An 18118-nucleotide genomic window follows, 5' to 3' on the forward strand; every position below is an offset into this window, starting at 1 on the left:
GCACATTAAAATCTGTGTGATTAGCCTCCAGTCTTATTAGGGTTTCTGTTCATGTATGTCATCTTTGAAGAACATGAACTGGGTTAGAAACAACTAAACAAACATGTGCTCTGAACTTCTCATGTGTATTTTGTTTTGTTTGCAGGCAGGTGATTTAACTACCTCGGCAAATGTTGAAGATGAAAATGAAGGAAGAAACGAAAGTACTGCTGAAAAAATACAAAACATGGAGGTAATTCTAAGGAAGTCAGACTTAGTGTTTAAAACCATGAACCGCTTTTAATAAATGTAGTGCAGCATTGGAGATGACCGCAGTAGTTATACAATATTTTTAACAATTTATAGATTGTCAGTCTGTAGCAAAAATAAGAGTCTTGCAATTAAAAGTTCCTTGCCAAGCTACCCACAAAAACTAGGGAGCAGGATGTTATCCAGAATAGTGGAGATTCATATTCCTAAAGATCTATCTACCAAAGAGGTGTTGTGGTGGTGGTTGTGAAAAATATTGGAAAATATATGGGAAATGTCTCACTGGGTGACCCTTGAGACTATTAGATACATAGGCACTTTAGGAACTTTTGTTCAAGAAAGTCTAATTAATGTGAAGGTATTTTCACAACTTTTATGTGGTATGCAGATATGGCTTCCTGCATTAAGTACTGAGGTAGAAAGAATTCAGTTTTTTGCATAAAATTATGGGGCTGCCACATTGCATCTCAGTGCCACCCTGTGTCTAGAGATGGGTCAAGTATGACTTAAGACACAAGCCTGGGCCAGGTTTCTTAAATACTGGCTCTGGGTTTGTTATAAAGCTGATTATGCACCGTTGCTTAAAGCTGTTACTATGGATGAAGTGCAGCCAGAGGAATTTACTTTGTTTCTTCACAAAATATTGTCTAAGGGCCTCTCTGTTGAGATTTTGGGTGATGTTTCCCTGTCCAGGGCATCTAACACAATACTGACTAGGCTGTAGGACAGGGGTGCTCACACTTTTTTGGCTCAAGAGCTACTTTGAAACCCAGCAAGGCCCGGAGATCTACCAGAGTTTTTTTACAATGTTCGCGCCATCATAACATATAACATTTATGTGTACAATGTATGTTGGTGTACCTTGAGCCCCACTGAGTATAACAGGACTTACTCCTGACTAGACATGCCTAGGATTAGGCTGTAAGGCTGCAATCCTAGCCACTCGTACCTGGGAGTAAGCCCCATTGAGTACAATGGGCCTTACTCCCAGTGTTTCCTCCCAGAGGCATCTGAAGGGGGGGGGTCGGCACTCCGCGATCTACTCATTTTGCCTCGCGATCTACTGGTAGATCGCGATCCACCTATTGAGCACCCCTGCTGTAGGATATTGATCGGCAGGAGCTTATTTGCTGAGGCATCGAAGGTTTGTTCTTGTTTGTCTCTGCATCTACCATTGATATATGCATGTAAGCCAAGATATTTGTATTTGAGAATCCTCAGGCCCAACGGATTTACACTATAGCAAGATGTCATGTCTTGCTGCCTAACATTATAAAAGCCCACTTTAGTGGTTCTGCAGTTGGTAGTGAAGATAGTCTGTATATCTGTAATAAAGGAGTCACTGAGAATATATTTCACACTCTTACATGGCCCCGTTTATGAGGAGTTGTGGCAGACTAAATTGTACCCATATTTACTGGCATATCTACGGAATATGGATGAAACCTGTATCTGGCTGCTATTAGTCTCAGAATGCCAAGACTTCCAGGCGGATTGCTTCATATCTGGTGCTCGTCATCAAACTGTATTTACTATTTCTTCCAAACTGTAGGCCTTTTTATACTGTGATTATCAGGGAAGTAGGGGTTGTCATTCTATTTAACTTTACCCTGCTTTGACACATGTATTAACTGAATACATGTTTACATGTATACAGTTCTTGTAGATATGTTCTTGTATACATGTTCTGAATACATGCTCTTGTTTATGGAAATAATGCAAGTCAAGATGACTTTAGGATAGAGAATATACATCTTAATAACAAAGGCAATGATGGTTTAAAATCTTATATGAATGGAATTGAATGGAGTGGCAACTACTGTATGTTTCATCTATCTACCAATCAGCATAGCACATGATGTTAAAAAAAAACTGGTTGTGTTTATGTGTATTTGTGTTTTACAAGTTACTTCACTACTGCAAAGACACTTAATAGGTATAAGAAACAATGGTTTTATTTACCAAGATCCAAAAGGATAGCCATATTAATTAGCTAAGCCAGAGGTATCAAACTTGTTTTCTACAGACGGCCGGTTAGCATTCATGGTGCCTGCTGAGGGCTGGAAGTGACAAAATTAAGCAAATGATGGCCAGAAAGAAGCATTTTGTTCTGGCATCGAAACTCACGAGCTGCAAATGACAGCAGAGAAAATCTGCAAATCTTGTTCTTATTTTCAAGATGTGAGAGAGACCAATTTTCACACCAGGAGAACCCAATTATAACGGGGGGCAGATCAGTTGCTTCCAGGGGTCACATTCAGTCCACAGACCTTATGTTTGACACTCCTGAGCTAAAGAGTCTTGTAGCACTTCAAAAATAACAAATCTACAATGGCACAAGCTTTGTCAAATTTATGAGCTGTTACCATACTTTGGCAGATACAGGCAGCTGTTCAGATGTAACAGGCAGTATTCAGATGTAATCATGGTTTGGAGGATCAGTAGAAAGTTGTGTACTTGGAAGGAATTCCTTTTCTTCTTCTTCATGTATTTGTCTTAATAGAAGGCTTCCTGATTTGAAGGAATTACTCAGACCACAGATGACCAGTTCATGTGTCATGGCAAACTGTGGTTTGACAAGCCAGACAGTTTTCTGTTAAACCAAACGTGAGGGGAGGAGGGAGAATATGCGAACAGCATTCCTAGTCTAAATGTGGATATCTGAATGTACCCTATTACTGCCCATTCATGAAGGAGGCTCAAAAAAGCTTATGCTATTTTTAGTCTCTGTTGTTCTTAATAGCATTTTTTGATACTATGTGGAAGTTGGTCAGTGGGTCCTGATCCTTAGCGATGCATTTGTGTAGTAGAATGTGAAGTACAAGGGAGCCCCTTAGCAGATTAGCTAATCATTACAACAAGCATTCCTTTCAGTTTGAAAAGAACTATGTGGATGGAAAGAGGAATTGTATATTGCCAAGCATCTTCTCTACATGTAGTACAGTATATTCCTTCAGTCTTGCACACATGTGCAGGATCCCTAACAATGAGAATGAGGCCATTAGTGTATAGGCAGAGGATAGATTTTTGCCATCACCACAGTAGTATCCCCCTGGCCCATGTTCACCTTCATAAGAGAAAGTTAAAATGTATACTTGGCAATTTCATCATGCGAGGTCTTAAATCTTTTCCATGTTCCAATAATCAACCAGTAATTTATTAATCAAGCCTGCTCTTATCCATATAGCCCATCTTTCTTTCTGTAAGATACTTAACATGTGATAATGTATGATAGAATTTTGCAGATTGGCTTTTATTGTATTTATGCACATGCAGCTAGCAAATTCAGTTTAGACAAAACACACTGCCTTTGAAAAATTAAAAGCATTACTGCATCAATTACCAGAGTCATTTGGACTGCTTGTAATCCTTGATGAGTTGACAGAGCAGAGTCATTAGAAGTTCTTGTTGGCAAAAGTGGTAATTAATTTTGAAAGCATGCTAGATAAAGTCAATTCAGTTAGACTGGATAATATCAACGAGGGTCAAAGATCTTGGTGTTCTTTTTCTAATTTAACTTTTAACGTATATTGTAGAAGTTTTGCTTTTGCATAATACATTAATATTATATTATATTCCAGAGAAATATTCTATATTCCAGAGAAAATGTATATTCTATATTCCAGAGAAAATGTAGTCACCGCTATATTCCAGAGAAAATGTAGTCACCGAAGAAGCACTGAACAACATTGAGTGCCTGCCTGTGCTGGAAGAGCTGGAAGAGCTTGACAGTGAACCAACCCTAGAAGAATTTCACGTGGCCCTGGACTCCCTTGCCTTTGGCAAGGCACCTGGAAAAGACAGCATCCCTGCTGAAGTCCTAAAATGCTGCAAAGAGATCATCGTCACTGAGCTGCATGAAATCCTCTGTCTCTGCTGGAGAGAAGGTGGAGTACCTCAAGACATGAGGGATGCAAACATCATCACGCTGTACAAGAACAAAGGTGACAGGGGTGACTGCAACAACTACCGCGGCATCTCTCTCCTTAGCGTTGTAGGAAAGCTGTTTGCCCGAGTTGCACTAAAGAGGCTCCAGGTACTTGCAGAGAGCGTCTATCCAGAATCGCAGTGTGGATTCCGAGCCAACAGGTCCACCACTGATATGGTATTCTCCCTTAGACAACTGCAGGAGAAATGCAGGGAACAACGACAGCCACTCTTTATAGCGTTCATAGATCTCACAAAGGCTTTCGACCTGGTCAGCAGAGACGGCCTCTTCAAGATTCTCCCCAAGATTGGATGTCCACCCAGGCTCCTCAGCATCATCAGATCTTTCCACAAGGACATGAAGGGCACTGTTGTCTTCGATGGCTCCACATCAGACCCTTTTGACATCCGAAGCGGAGTGAAGCAGGGCTGTGTTCTTGCACCAACCTTGTTTGGGATTTTCTTCGCTGTCCTGCTGAAGCAGGCCTTTGGAACTGCAACAGAAGGCATCTATCTCCGGACCAGATCAGACGGAAAGCTCTTCAACCTCTCCAGACTGAGAGCAAAATCCAAAGTCCAGCTGAAATGTCTGCGTGACTTCCTCTTTGCCGACGATGCAGCTGTCACTACCCACTCTGCCAAAGATCTCCAGCAGCTCATGGATCGTTTTAGCAAGGCCTGCCAAGATTTTGGACTGACAATCAGCCTGAAGAAAACACAGGTCATGGTTCAGGATGTGGACTCACCTCCCTGCATTACAATCTCTGCGCATGAACTGGAGGTTGTCCATGACTTTGTGTACCTTGGCTCAACGATCTCCGACACACATTCTCTCGATACCGAGCTAAACAAGCGCATCGGTAAAGCAGCTACCACGTTTTCCAGACTCACAAAGAGAGTCTGGTCCAACAAGAAGCTGACGGAACATACCAAGATCCAGGTCTACAGAGCTTACGTCCTGAGTACACTTCTGTACTGCAGCGAGTCATGGACTCTTCGCTCACAACAGGAGAGGAAACTGAGCGCTTTCCACATGCGCTGCCTCCGACGCATCCTCAACATCACCTGGCAGGACAAAGTTCCAAACAACACAGTCCTGGAACGTGCTGGAATCCCTAGCATGTATTCACTGCTGAAACAGAGACGCCTGCGTTGGCTTGGTCATGTCGCGAGAATGGATGATGGCCGGATCCCAAAGGATCTCCTCTATGGAGAACTCGTGCAAGGAAAGCGCCCTACAGGTAGACCACAGCTGCGATACAAGGACATCTGCAAGAGGGATCTGAAGGCCTTAGGGATGGACCTCAACAAGTGGGAAACCCTGGCCTCTGAGCGGCCCGCTTGGAGGCAGGCTGTGCAGCATGGCCTTTCCCAGTTTGAAGAGACACTTTGCCAACAGTCTGAGGCTAAGAGGCAAAGAAGGAAGGCCCATAGCCAGGGAGACAGACCAGGGACAGACTGCACTTGCTCCCGGTGTGGAAGGGATTGTCACTCCCAGATTGGCCTTTTCAGCCACACTAGACGCTGTGCCAGAACCACCTTTCAGAGCGCGATACCATAGTCTTTCGAGACTGAAGGTTGCCAATACAATACAATACATTAAAAGAACACCAAGACCTTTGACCCTGAATATCATCCAGTCTAATTGAATTGACTTTGAAAGTCAGGATTATATAGTAAACATCAAATTCATAAAAACATTAAAAACATTACTATAGCTTCCTTCCTAGTTCCAGTACTGTATATGTTATGCAACTCTGTAATATCTTAGAGAAAGGCACCTCTCAAAGGGAGACATTTACAAGCCATAGCATTCTGAAGAGATTTTCTCTAAAACTGTTCTTTCCAAATCTAAGAAGATATTTTTTTCTTATAAAGCAAAAGTATTCAGTAATAAGTATACTAAAAGGAGAATTCTTTTATTTCCACTGCTAAAATATCAATTAAAGGTGACTTAATTCAAGTTCTCCTCTCAAACCCAGTTCTGTGTATTGATAAAAAGCTTGACTGGGTAAATAAAAAGTTAGGAGTGGGGTAAGTACTGGAGCATGTTTGGAATGGATAAGTACTAGAGTAAGTTTCACTATTCCTATGAAAAATTATTACACTTCATTCTTTTGATGCTTCTGAGGTATTGAGCAATTGCTGTGTTCGACATAGGTAGATTTCTTTGTTGAAAACGTTAAATGAATATTGGAGATAACTATGTAAGTGGAATTAGTATCTTAAGTGTTTGGCATTACAGCCTACTGTAAGTCAGTGAAACAAGCAGGGTTTGTTTTTTAAATAATGTTTTTCTTTGGTGTTCTACAGAAAATTGAAATTGGAGAGTCTCAGGTATCCAAACTTAGGGAGAAGTTACAGTTGATCAATGCTCTGTCAAGCAAACCAGAAAGTGCTAAATCTGATTCCTCAAAAAAAGGTGAACATTTCTTTTAATTGTATATTCCCTGTAAAGAAAAAAAAAGTTTACTTTTTAGTCACTGCCCTAACTTAAGCTATTTGTGCCCTGTGTTGCTTATACACAACAGAGACCAAATGTGTACGTCTGCGGGCAGGCAAAAAATGAGTTAACACTAGTGTTTACACTACAATTAACTTTCTTGGACAAATATTTTGGAAATAGTGAATATATTTGGTGACTGGCCTTCCTTTGGGGTTGTAGTAGAGGCTTCCAATTCACCCTGTTATGGTAAATGAAAACAAAACAGATAAGACTTCAAGAGCAAAATCTGCAGTATTCCTGAAGAGCAACATTTTATTTGAAGAGCAGTGTTCTCAATAGAAGCTGTTGAGAGTTTATATTCTTGAAATGCAACCATGAACCAGTTCAGAGTACAAATCTTTTTAGTCACTCAAATCAGCATTTATTTATTTAAAATATTGGTATCCTGTCTCTTCCTTCCCCATTGGGAAATGTCCAAAGTGACCTATAGTAGAATTAAAAAGTAAAGGTGGGGGGATATGCTTCTCACCTTCCTCGCAGGACAGTAAGTGTTCCTCTTTGAGAGAACAGGGACACAATGCAAGTTTAAAAACTGTATCCTTGATCGGATGAATTTCCAAAGTAGTCACTAAATGACCAATCATAACTTTTGGGGGGGGGGGGCAAGATAGTAACTGTGTTTTGGAAGGGTACATAGTTACCACATCAATTACATAGGGTATGCAAAATTATGTGTACTCATAAAGCTCTGTAAAAGGGAGGAGCTGTAACTCAGTAGTCAAACAAATTGTTTGCCCACAAAAGGTCCCAGTTTTAATTCCTGGCATTCTAGTTAAGATTGGGAAATATATTTCTCTGAAATCCTGGAGAACGATTTCCAGTCAGTATGCAATAAGGAGTTTGAGGAACCAGTAATCTTACTCAAGTATAAGATTGCTTCAAATGTTCATGAGATGTTTGGTTGATGTTGGAAAATACTCTGTTTTGCTGCATGTTATCTGAACACAGTTGCCTTGTCAGGCACAACTATTTCCTACTATCTCTGTCTGGTTATCAGCTGTTAAAGCTATAATGTCTGCAAAATTACTTGACAGCAGGGAAGCCCCAGAGCATCACATCAACACCAACAAAACTTCCAAGGCTTTCTTCAAGATCAGTTGGCCCAGGTTTTGAAGGAAATAGACAACCAAGAGGCCTGTCCTTGCCAGGAATATCCAGCTTAGAAGGTAAAACTACTTGATTTTGTTACAAACAAATCAACATATCTCCTAATATAACAGAAATAGTTCCAGTGGCACTTTGTTCTTCTAGATGTACCACAGTTCTGTAAACAGAGGTGGTGGGAGGTTCTGAATTTGTCAATCTTATATAAGGAAGTCCTGCAGAAGTCAGAAAATACAAAAGGACCGAACAGGGATAGCCATTGCAGTGTTCAGAAGAAGGGCAGCCAAAAAAATCTGAGGAAGGGTGAAGATATGTCAAAGCAATAGAGAGATTTGCCTGAGGATCTTTGACCAGCATTTATTTTGCAAAAATAGTTTTTCTTTGCATGCTCAAAATAAATAGGTGTTTGCTAGTTCATTCTATTGGAATACATTTCATTCACATTCAGAGATGGACATAGTCAAATTTCTAATGTTGCTTTTGTTTAGATATCCACTGATGCTTTCATCTGCTGGAACATAAGTTGCAGATCACACAGTAGGCTTGCTATTTGGACAATATGCTCTAATAAGGATCTATTGTGGATGTACTAAAATGTGAGAAGAAAGCATCAATGTGCATTTTGTCTGTTCTTTAAAGCTGTTTTTCTTTCTTACAGACCTTCAGAATTTATTCAAGACCATCAACCAAGGCACTGATGGCAAGCTTTCTTATGAGGAGCTGCAAAGTCTTGTTAGGTCTACAATGGATGATTCACAGAGCTTTAAAGAATTTGATGCAGATGGGGATGAGAAATATTCGCTACCAGAACTGAGGGTGGCTCTAGGTGTATAGTATCCCTAGATAGAAATGCAGTATTGAAGGACTACAGTAGCTACTACAAAAAAGAAACTGATGAGTAAAAGCTACATTTGGCACTTTCCCCAATGAGATATTAATATTTGGAGCTAACTTAGTGTACATGTTGACATCTTTGAAAACATTGATTTTTTTTAAATCTCTGTAACAAACAACGATGACTTCTGAAAGACTGTCGACTCTAAGGCTGTAATCCAGAAATAGTTGTGGACAAGTCCTTTAGACACCGATGGAGCACTTAAGTTGCAACTATTTTGTCACATTGGGTTCAGTTTTAACGGGGATGTATATCACTGATTTTCTCTGGGATTGGAGACAGAGAATGACAACCTGCCATTGAACAGAATGATTGTGGAATCGTAGGTAATTGCACCTTAAACTACACTAAGAACTTTAGCTCAGAGTTTTTATTTCCCTTATAAGGGAAGCTCTTGTCTTCAAATTTGAACATGTGTATATATTGACAAACATGTATTTTATATTTCAGATGAATTTGCCTTAAATTAGCTGCACTTTAGAATAAAAGTTTAAAGAATCTCTTTGCGGGAGACTTTTCTGCTTGTAAATATTTAAAATTGGATAAATTATGCCTATTTTGGGTGACTTGGCGTTGAAGTTAATACACTGGTAATAAAACATCCCAGTCTACACAGTCTTTACATTGGAGACTGATAATACAGGTATGCCCCAGAACCTCCTGTGATTAATTAAAACTGTGGATAACTGAGGATACCCCCTGCCTTTCGAAAGCCAGGGGGGATCCACTCCCCTTGCCTCCAGAGGGTCTTCTGAGCCTGGCAGAGACTGCACATGTCTGCTTGTGGCCTCTGCCAGGCTCAGGATGGCTGTAAGTAGTACAAAATTCTGCTGGTTTTTGGGAAACCGAAAGTGATGTTTTTAATGCCTTATAAGGCATAGGGATACCAGGGGAAACCCTCCAAGCTTCAGTGGGCTACCCTATGCCTTATATGGCATTAAAAATGTCACTTCTGTTTTTTTGTGAAATCCAGAAGTAGCATTTTTTGCTACTTCCTGTCATTCTGAGCCCGTTAGAGGCTGCAGGCAGGGCGATACACATGGCCTCTGCTGGGCTCGGAAGACCCTTCGGAGGTGAGGGAAGAGGAGCTCCCCTTGCCTCAGGCTTGAGCACTCATGGGGGGTCCCGCGGACCCAATCTGTGATTAACTAAAACCAGAGATACGGGATCCGTGAATACGGGGCTCCCCTGTACATACGTTTCTACCAGGAATTATATTTTATGACAAACTCTTCCCATTGTTGCCTGTGAATCTATGGATAGCTTTGACATTCAAGAGCTGAAGGCTTATGCCAGACTCTCAAGATAGCTTATATTCTTAAAGTTGAGGTTAAAGAAATTCATATTTATTTCCTGTTATATACAGGACATAAAATAACTATTTTACTTCTGCTTTTAAAACTCATACAGATTCTGTTTGGTATTTTTATTTGAGGGAGAAGGCAATCATACAGCAGACATTGCTGGAAATACTTTCGTTATCTTCATCCTTTGTCCTTTGTTTAAGCCTATATTTTGTTGGAATTATTCTTCCCCACCATAATACACATCTCATAGGAACACATGTCATTGTCACTTTCGTGTGTGTAACTTGCTTTTTATGTTGGGAACAAATTTATACTGCTGTTTGTAAATGTGGACTACTTGGCATTTTAGGCTACTGTATATTTTATCAGAGCAGGAAGGAGAAAGATGCAGGATAAGATCAAGAATTTTTAACAGCAGATTACAATGCTTGTTCTCTAGGTACAAATCTCAGCAAAGTCTTCTCATCATTATGCTGTGAATCTAAATTTTGAGGTGGCCTCAAGTTTCCTAAACGTTTTGCAGAGCCTTTCGTCATTTTTGCATCATTTACTGTAAGGAAGTTCCCAGCAATGTAACTCAAGGTCCACAGTAAAGTGCAGACTTTTCAGTCATTTCGAATGTGTTGCAGATGACAGTAGGCACTGTAATCTGAAGGTTTGATATAATATGGGCTGTGACTCTAGAACAGACAGAATATACTCCAAAAATATAAGCCTTAAAAAACAAATTTCCATCATAGGTCATCTAAGTCTTTCACCTACTTCTTTCTTGACCTGCGCAAGTTGGCTTTGTCCAGTGAAGCTGTGAAATGCAAAACCTTTCAAGATGACTGAAAAGCAATGCTGTTCTGCCAGCCATCAATTACATTTATATACTTTCTGTACAAAATTGTTGACCAAATTAAATAAAGCAATAAAAAACCTATACTAGTATATTATTTTTACAACTATAATATGGTTGTGTGCCAAAAATTTGAAAGTATTTTTGGAAGATTGTTTTGTAATGAAGTTTAGTTAATATAGAAAGGAGCTTGTTTCTAGTCCCACTATTACGGTGATCACTTGGAGCACTTTTGTTTCAAGGTGTATTTTTGTCATAATACACTTACTCAAGAATGTGATAGGCTCATGGCTGATTCATGTGCTCTGCTGCTGAGATAGTACTGCTCTGTAAGACTACAGTCTCAGTTCTCAGAGGGAAATGGCTGTTTGAAAACATTAATGCATACCATCAATGAAAACGTTTTCCTAAGCCCAATTCATGCTTTACTGGAGTGGCAAGGGGACCAGTTCTTGTAGTTCAATAATGCCTGTATAAGGATATATTTGGGTCGCTAGAGTTACATGCTTTTGAATTCTCAGGGTATACAAATTGTGTATGGGAAAGAATTACATTTGGCATTCCTACATATGTTGATCTTGTAGATATTCCTGAAACGTGCCCTGCAATCAATTTCCAACATTGTATTTTAAATAACGAGTCTTCTGAAATACAGAGACTCAGTTTATATGGTTGGCAACAGTGCGATTCCCACTACCTTATTGCTGTTCCTATAAAACTCATAGTATATGCAACTTTGATTCATATGGTCCAGGCAAACCATAAAGGAATATCTCTCTAGCTACACCCATGTGGTTAGAACAGAAATTGCTTATGTTACTGGGAACAGCCAAAGGACTGGAAATCACACTGTCAGTAACATGAAGTTAACCTAAATTATGTATTCTAAAATAAGTGTTTGGGGGCAGGTTTTTCAGTTTGCTGTTTGCAAAATAGACAAGTGGGGACTTGTAACAATGTTGTATTTGGTAGCACAATAGCAAAAATTGTGCATCAATTTAGGTTAGGCTTTGAACCCAGTGTGCAGTTGTATTATAATATGTCACTCAAGCTTAAAGTTGTCTGTGCAGCCCTGAACCTGAACACTTACTTATTGTGTAACTGCACAATGAAACTACAGTGACTGCTATAGGGCTCAGTAGCAGCAAGCTGTGCAAACTGTCTTATGCTTGCGCAGTACAGTGCAAGGAGCAGGAGGGTATCTTTTCCTGCATTGAAGAATTCAGATAAGTTGGCTAACTCTGAAATCAGTTGCCTGCTCCATGTTGGTATTCTCAATGAGATGTCAAGGCATTAGATGCTACTATTTTTTCAGCTGTCATCCTTCTACAGTTATCAGTGAAATAGGCATTGGTTAGAGCCTGATTTTCTTATGTTTCCTTTGGAGACAGCTCATTATCTGAAAACTGGAGGATTTTCTATACATTCACAAATACAATTGATTGAAAAGGTCCGAGGTAAGATTGGAACTGCATTAGTTCCAAGTTAGCATTAGTTCAAAGTTGGTAAGGAGAAAGTGATGTTCAATATATTATGAAGCTATTTTATTTAACAAGTTGTAAGCCTCTTTGAGCAAGTCCCTTGCAGGGCAGGGAAAGTTGGATACATTTCGGGGGAGGGGGAATAAACAGTGAAATGTAGCATATTTAGTGGTGATTTAAGTCAAAATGGTGAGTGTTTGCAAAGCTGGAGTAACCTGAACTGCAGGCTCCTATGGTAAGGTGGGAAGATCATATTAAAAAAGAGCTAACAAAAGGTCTTGACAGAACAAAGAACTGGGAATTCTTTTTTTCTTTATAAGAGTTCTGAAGTTGCAAGAAAGAGCAAGCTTTTAATATGGGCTTTGTGGTGCATATGCCAGCTTCCTTTGTTTGGGGTGTACCTATATATTTTCCACAAGGTTGGCCACTGTGAGGAATCTTATTCTGTAACAGTATCTTTAGAACTACAGTACTTCAATTCTGCATTCATATCCTTCAGAGCAAAAAGGGTGTGCACATGCGCTTGTTTCTTTGTTTTGGTTGTCTGAGAAGCTGTTCCACAGTGGTATTGAAGTAGGCTCTTGGCACAGGAACAGCTAATCAGATTTGGTGAATCTCAAGTACCAATTTGTTATACAACACTGTCTTAGTTAATTTTAAATTGTATAGATCCCTTAGGATGACCTATATGTTTCTGAAATGCTAGCTTATTTTTTAACAAAATTGCTGGAAATGTACAACAGCTTTTTACATCTGTTTATGAATAGAATTAAAACTGGTTTTAGCTACTGAGTTTTGCACTTATCATGCATTGTGAATGTCAAATTTAAATAAAACACTTTGTTTTTGATGCATCTGTCATTTTATTTCATAGTATGTTTAAGAAAAAGGTTTATAGAGTTGGCTAAAAACAGTCATATTTCTAATGCTGCTGTTTGAAACTTGTAAAATGATTCAGTCCACAAATTTAAAATTTTAAATCTTGTCTCACACTTATCTGAACAGAGCAATGCATAGTAAATTATCTTAAATATAGGAGTGAATAAACTTCATGTCCAAATTGTATATTTAAAATGTGTAGACTTCATCCACCACACTGCTGGTACTGGGATACCTCAGTAGGAGGCCCCAGAGGCTTTTTCTGGGTCATGCCTGGCCTGCAACTCACACCGATGCAATCGCCAATGCAATGCCGGCCCTGTAACCCACAATACAGTTCTCAGAATGACCCACAGAAGCTACTTTCAGCTACTTCTAGCGGCCCCTTTCTTGACCCTGACACAAGGCCAGTACACTAAGGACACAATCCTAACCAGGTCTACTTAAAAGTAAGTCCTATTTTGTTCAATGGGGCTTACTCTCAGGAAAGTGTGGTTAGGATTGCAACCTAAATCTATAATTCATATGTAGCATATTTCAGGATGACATCTCAGTCAGGAAAACTGACACTAGGCTTGATGGAACCTGACTTGGTGTTAACTATGGCTTACCGGTGGTTCTCAAACATTTTAGCACTTTTAGGCATTTTAGGACCCACTTTTTAAAATGACAGTCAGTTGGGATCCACCTAACTTTAGAGCCTTTAAAAAAAGATTATCTAAAAAAATATTTACAAATTGGAAAAAAAACTCAATCCATTTCTCATAAGGAGACAGCCCTAAAGAATAGCCTTAAAGTTTGATGGGCTTAATTATGTGACCCAGCCTTTATCTGGGTTTGGAGAGCAACTGGTGGCCTACCCTGCAGGTTTGGAACCCACAGACATTCAAATCTGCAGTTACCAAACCCATGGATACCAAGGGCCACCTGTATTTACACAAGCTTGCAAACTGTAGGAGCTCAGCTGTTTTCAGGGCAGTTAGCAGCTATCTGATTTTTTAATAGCCCCCTCAGGGCTTGAGTTAATTAGTTATCTGATTTTTTTCCCATCACATTGTTTTCATTGGAGGCTCAACAATGAATTCCAAACAACTAGTTTGAGGAATTAAAAGCAATGTTTCATCCTACAATTGCTATAGACATCATCAGGCATCCAAAGGCAAAACGTCCAGCATTCCACATTGGAATGGCAGAGTTTTGCCTTTGAATGGCTGATGTCTGTAATTATTACAAGACAGAAAGTTGTTGTTTAGGAATTTTATGGCCGGTATACCCAGAGTGCTGTTGCATCCAGCGATGATCTGAGAACCTATGTAAGTTAGACATAGCTACCTAAATGCAGTAAATTTTCAAAATGCATCTTTTTCCAGATTTTGCAAAGGTGATAGGGGGAAAGCGTGGTGCATGTAATGCAGAAAGATGCCTCTGTAGAGCTTCCTTCTTGTTTCATCCTCTAGACCTGATTACCAGGTAACTGTCAAACATTTGGTAATAAGTTCTAGGGATTTGTCAAATGCAAGGTGATAACTTAATAATCTACATTCTGTCTCGGATGATGGCTATGCATTTTTCAGACCTACCAATAGACAGAAATGCAGCTCAAATGTTTAGCCTTGGTGAACAGACAACTAGTCTGCCTTGTGCAGTTGGGGGCTCTGTCTCATTGGAGCTTTTCAAGCAGAGGCTGACTAATCACCTGTTGGGCTGCTGTAGCAGTTGCTTGCACAGAGTGTTTTGACTAGAAGATCTCAAGATCCATAAATTCTATGATGCGAGTTTAATACCATGTTATTGAAAAATGGGAATCGAGAATTTAACGTTTACATACCTTTGCTATAGAACAGGAGTCTCTAAACTTTTCAGCCGAAGGGCTGCATCAAATATCTGGCACAGTGTCAAGGGCCAGAAAAAAAAAAGTTAAATCTAAAATTTAAATAAATACATTAGAGATGGAACTCAGATGAATGAATAAACGGTATGTCCAAATATCAAATGTCCAAAATTTCTCCAAGCACCAACCCAGCTCACACTTAAATGGAGCCTCATTCCCCCACCCCACAAGCACAACTCTGGTTGCGTTTGGTCAACCAGGTCAACCAGGTTTTGAAGATCCCTGCTATAGCTATCCCTGCTATAGATCCCTGCTCAGTATCCTCCCAAAAATAAAGCAAACAAAATAAAGCACAGCGAATTTTGAAAGTCTACTTTAATTTTGGTGCTATTAACATTGCTTAGACATGCCTCTCCTTGCTTCTCTATTAAATGGGCTTCTAAGCAGAGATGCTGCTCCCATCATTGTATGACTCATTTTTCAACATCGCAGACTTCAGAGGTGAATTGAATGGGGTACTTTTCGCTGGAATGCTAGAGCAGGGGTAAGAAGCTGAATGTTCAAGCAGCGGTGGTAAGTGAGTGAGAGCTGAGACACAAGCTATTTCCTGAAACACTGGTTTAAATGGATCTGCATTTGGAAGTGAAGAAAAGGCATCACTTCTGCTCTCTGTAGCCATCTCGTTGGACATGAAGCTGCCTTGTGGCTGTGGATTGTTACTGGACTCCAAACTGCAAACTTCTTCAGTTCTAGGCTGGGTTTCCTTATCAGGGTAGAAAGCCAATGTGTGGTAGAAAGACCATTCCATTTTCTTCCGTTGCACCCAAGCTCTTGCTCGTCGCTCCCGCTGGACTCCTTTCCTCCACTGGAGTAATAGCATACCGCTAAATACCATGATGTAACAGAATCCTAGACTTCCAAAATAGATGGGCAACGTATCTGCAAGCAAGCCAAGATTATACAAGTAATATATCAAAAGAAGGCCTGTATCAACCACATAATTCAGTCTGTTGGAAATGCTAACATAATCCACATGCATCTTCCCATAATCCCTAACATGCATCTTCCCATAATGCAATTTCATCAAAATAAACCATGGTGGTTGTATATTGTAGGTGTATAGCAATGGGAAATAGAAACTCTAGAAACTGCCATAGAATTTGGTCTGGGAATTAAGCTTTTCTAGACCTTCATAGTTGGGGAAGAAGAGTGTGAAGACAGGTGTTTGCTGGCAGATACACTTATATAGCTTTGAGGTACAGTATTGTGCAATTGCAACTACTGTTTTTATAGCCCTCCTACCCTGTAACTTATTTTTTAAAGCAGTCGGAATGGTACATATGGTGATCCAAAGAAAGAATGCAACACGAAGGAATTTTATTCATGCAGCTGCTTTCCCTGCAAAAGGAGCAACTGTTTATTTTTAACCTGGTCAGTTACTCACCTCCTCACCTGAAGAAAATATTTTACATGTTTGTAGCTCCTTTTCTATCTTCCCTGAGACTAGGAAAGCAATCATTCCCCACCCCCAACCTTTCCTTATATCCTTCAGTTATAATAGTTGTTTTAACAATGTGTACCAAATTTATACCCAACTGAGGGCCCAATCCTATCCAATTGTCCAGTGCTGGTGCAGCCATGTCAATGGGTTGTATGCTGTATCCTTTGGTGGGGAGTCAGTCACAGAGGTCTCCTCAAGGTAAGGTAACATGAAGGACTGCACTTCAATTGCACCGGTGCTGGAAAGCTGGATGGGATTGGGCCCTAAGAGTGCCAGGCTAAATAATTCTGGTGTACAGCATTTGTGATGGTGATGCTCAGGCTTATGGCAGTGTTAAGTATTTATTCAAGATGGGCAAGAAAATGTGAATTGGGCATTTAAAATGATTGATACAATTCTCACAGGGCAAACTCATATTTACTTAGGGTTCTTCAGACAGGCTTTATATTCACAAACTTGAAGCCAGTTTCTCTAGAGTAGTCCATCTGTAAATGATGACTACTCTAGAGAAAGTAGCTTCAAGTTTGTGAATATAAAGTTTGTCAATATAAAGCCTGTCTGATCAACCCTAACAGTGAAACCCTATGCATGTTTTGCTCAGAAACAAGACTCACTATGTTCAGTGGGACTTACTCCCAGATAGGTGCGTGCAGGGATTTGGCCAAAATGTGTATTAATGTAGTCACTGTAAAGAATCCATGTGTTTTCCCCTGAGGTGTTACTTCTATTATGGAGAACCATTGTTTTAACAGTCCTTTATTTAACAGATGTTAGTTATAACGGATATTGTCTGTTGCTTTAAACCAGGAATGGGAACTCGAGTCCAAGTTGCAGAAATCAGTGTTTTTGCTTACTCCTGTGAGATGACAGCACTGACTCAAGTCTGAGGCCACCTGACTCAGCACTGATTCCCCACAAAAATGTGCACTGGAGTCTGTCTGGATATGCTTGCTTACTTTTTTCATGGTGTGAAAGATCTTATGAAATCGAGCAGCAGGGAAGTTCCAGCCAGGAGGCAGGGAAGGGTTAATGTTTTGCTTCTGCATCAGGTGGGAGGTGGGAGCTGTCTCTCTTGCCCATTTCTAAAGGAACCAATGGTCATTGGATGAAGGATGGGTGATCTGGCTTTTTTCTTTGGATGAGAGAGAGCAGAAGGAGGAATCCAAGGGGGATCTTGCCTTAAAATTGGTGGGAGGAGGCAGGGAAGCTGGGGTGGGGAGGCAGTTCATAGTGATCATGCTTTCCAATGCATGGCTCCATTGTTACTTGAAAGCAGGAAGCCTCATTGAATGACCTGCACAAATGGAACTACTTCAGAGTGGAGCTGCAAAGGACTGGATCATCCTGGTAAGCCTTGCAGCTGCTGCACATGACTCTCCTCCCTCTTGCTGCTTCTGTCCCTGCTTTCTCACAGTCTGTCCCACCTTGTTTACAGGGATAGGAACATCAGGGGAGTATTAAAGGAGAACTCTGACACACACACACACACACACACACAGGCAGCAGCCCCATTTTTTTTCATGGTGGGCTTTTTAAAGGGAACGAGACTCAAGTCTTTTCAAGTCATGAAAACACTCTGGGTGACTTGGAAAGTACC

General features: G+C 40.2%; 1 protein-coding gene across 2 annotated transcripts in view; it reads left to right on the forward strand.

Annotated features, from left to right (window-relative positions):
* Positions 1-13160, forward strand: part of EFCAB14 (EF-hand calcium binding domain 14) — a 29536-nt gene extending 16376 nt beyond the window's left edge. Inside the window, exons 8-11 of one of the 2 annotated variants that reach the window (XM_066625634.1) lie at positions 146-232; positions 6490-6598; positions 7717-7848; positions 8445-13160. In XM_066625634.1, the coding sequence (XP_066481731.1) occupies positions 146-232; positions 6490-6598; positions 7717-7848; positions 8445-8620 (504 nt within the window). In that variant the 3' untranslated portion in view covers positions 8621-13160. The remainder of the gene's footprint in view (positions 1-145; positions 233-6489; positions 6599-7716; positions 7849-8444) is intronic. The other variant, XM_066625635.1, reaches the window with a different exon arrangement.
* The last annotated feature ends 4958 nt before the right edge of the window (positions 13161-18118 follow it).

Source organism: Tiliqua scincoides, chromosome 4 (assembly GCF_035046505.1).
Source record: "Tiliqua scincoides isolate rTilSci1 chromosome 4, rTilSci1.hap2, whole genome shotgun sequence".
NCBI lineage: Eukaryota > Metazoa > Chordata > Lepidosauria > Squamata > Scincidae > Tiliqua > Tiliqua scincoides.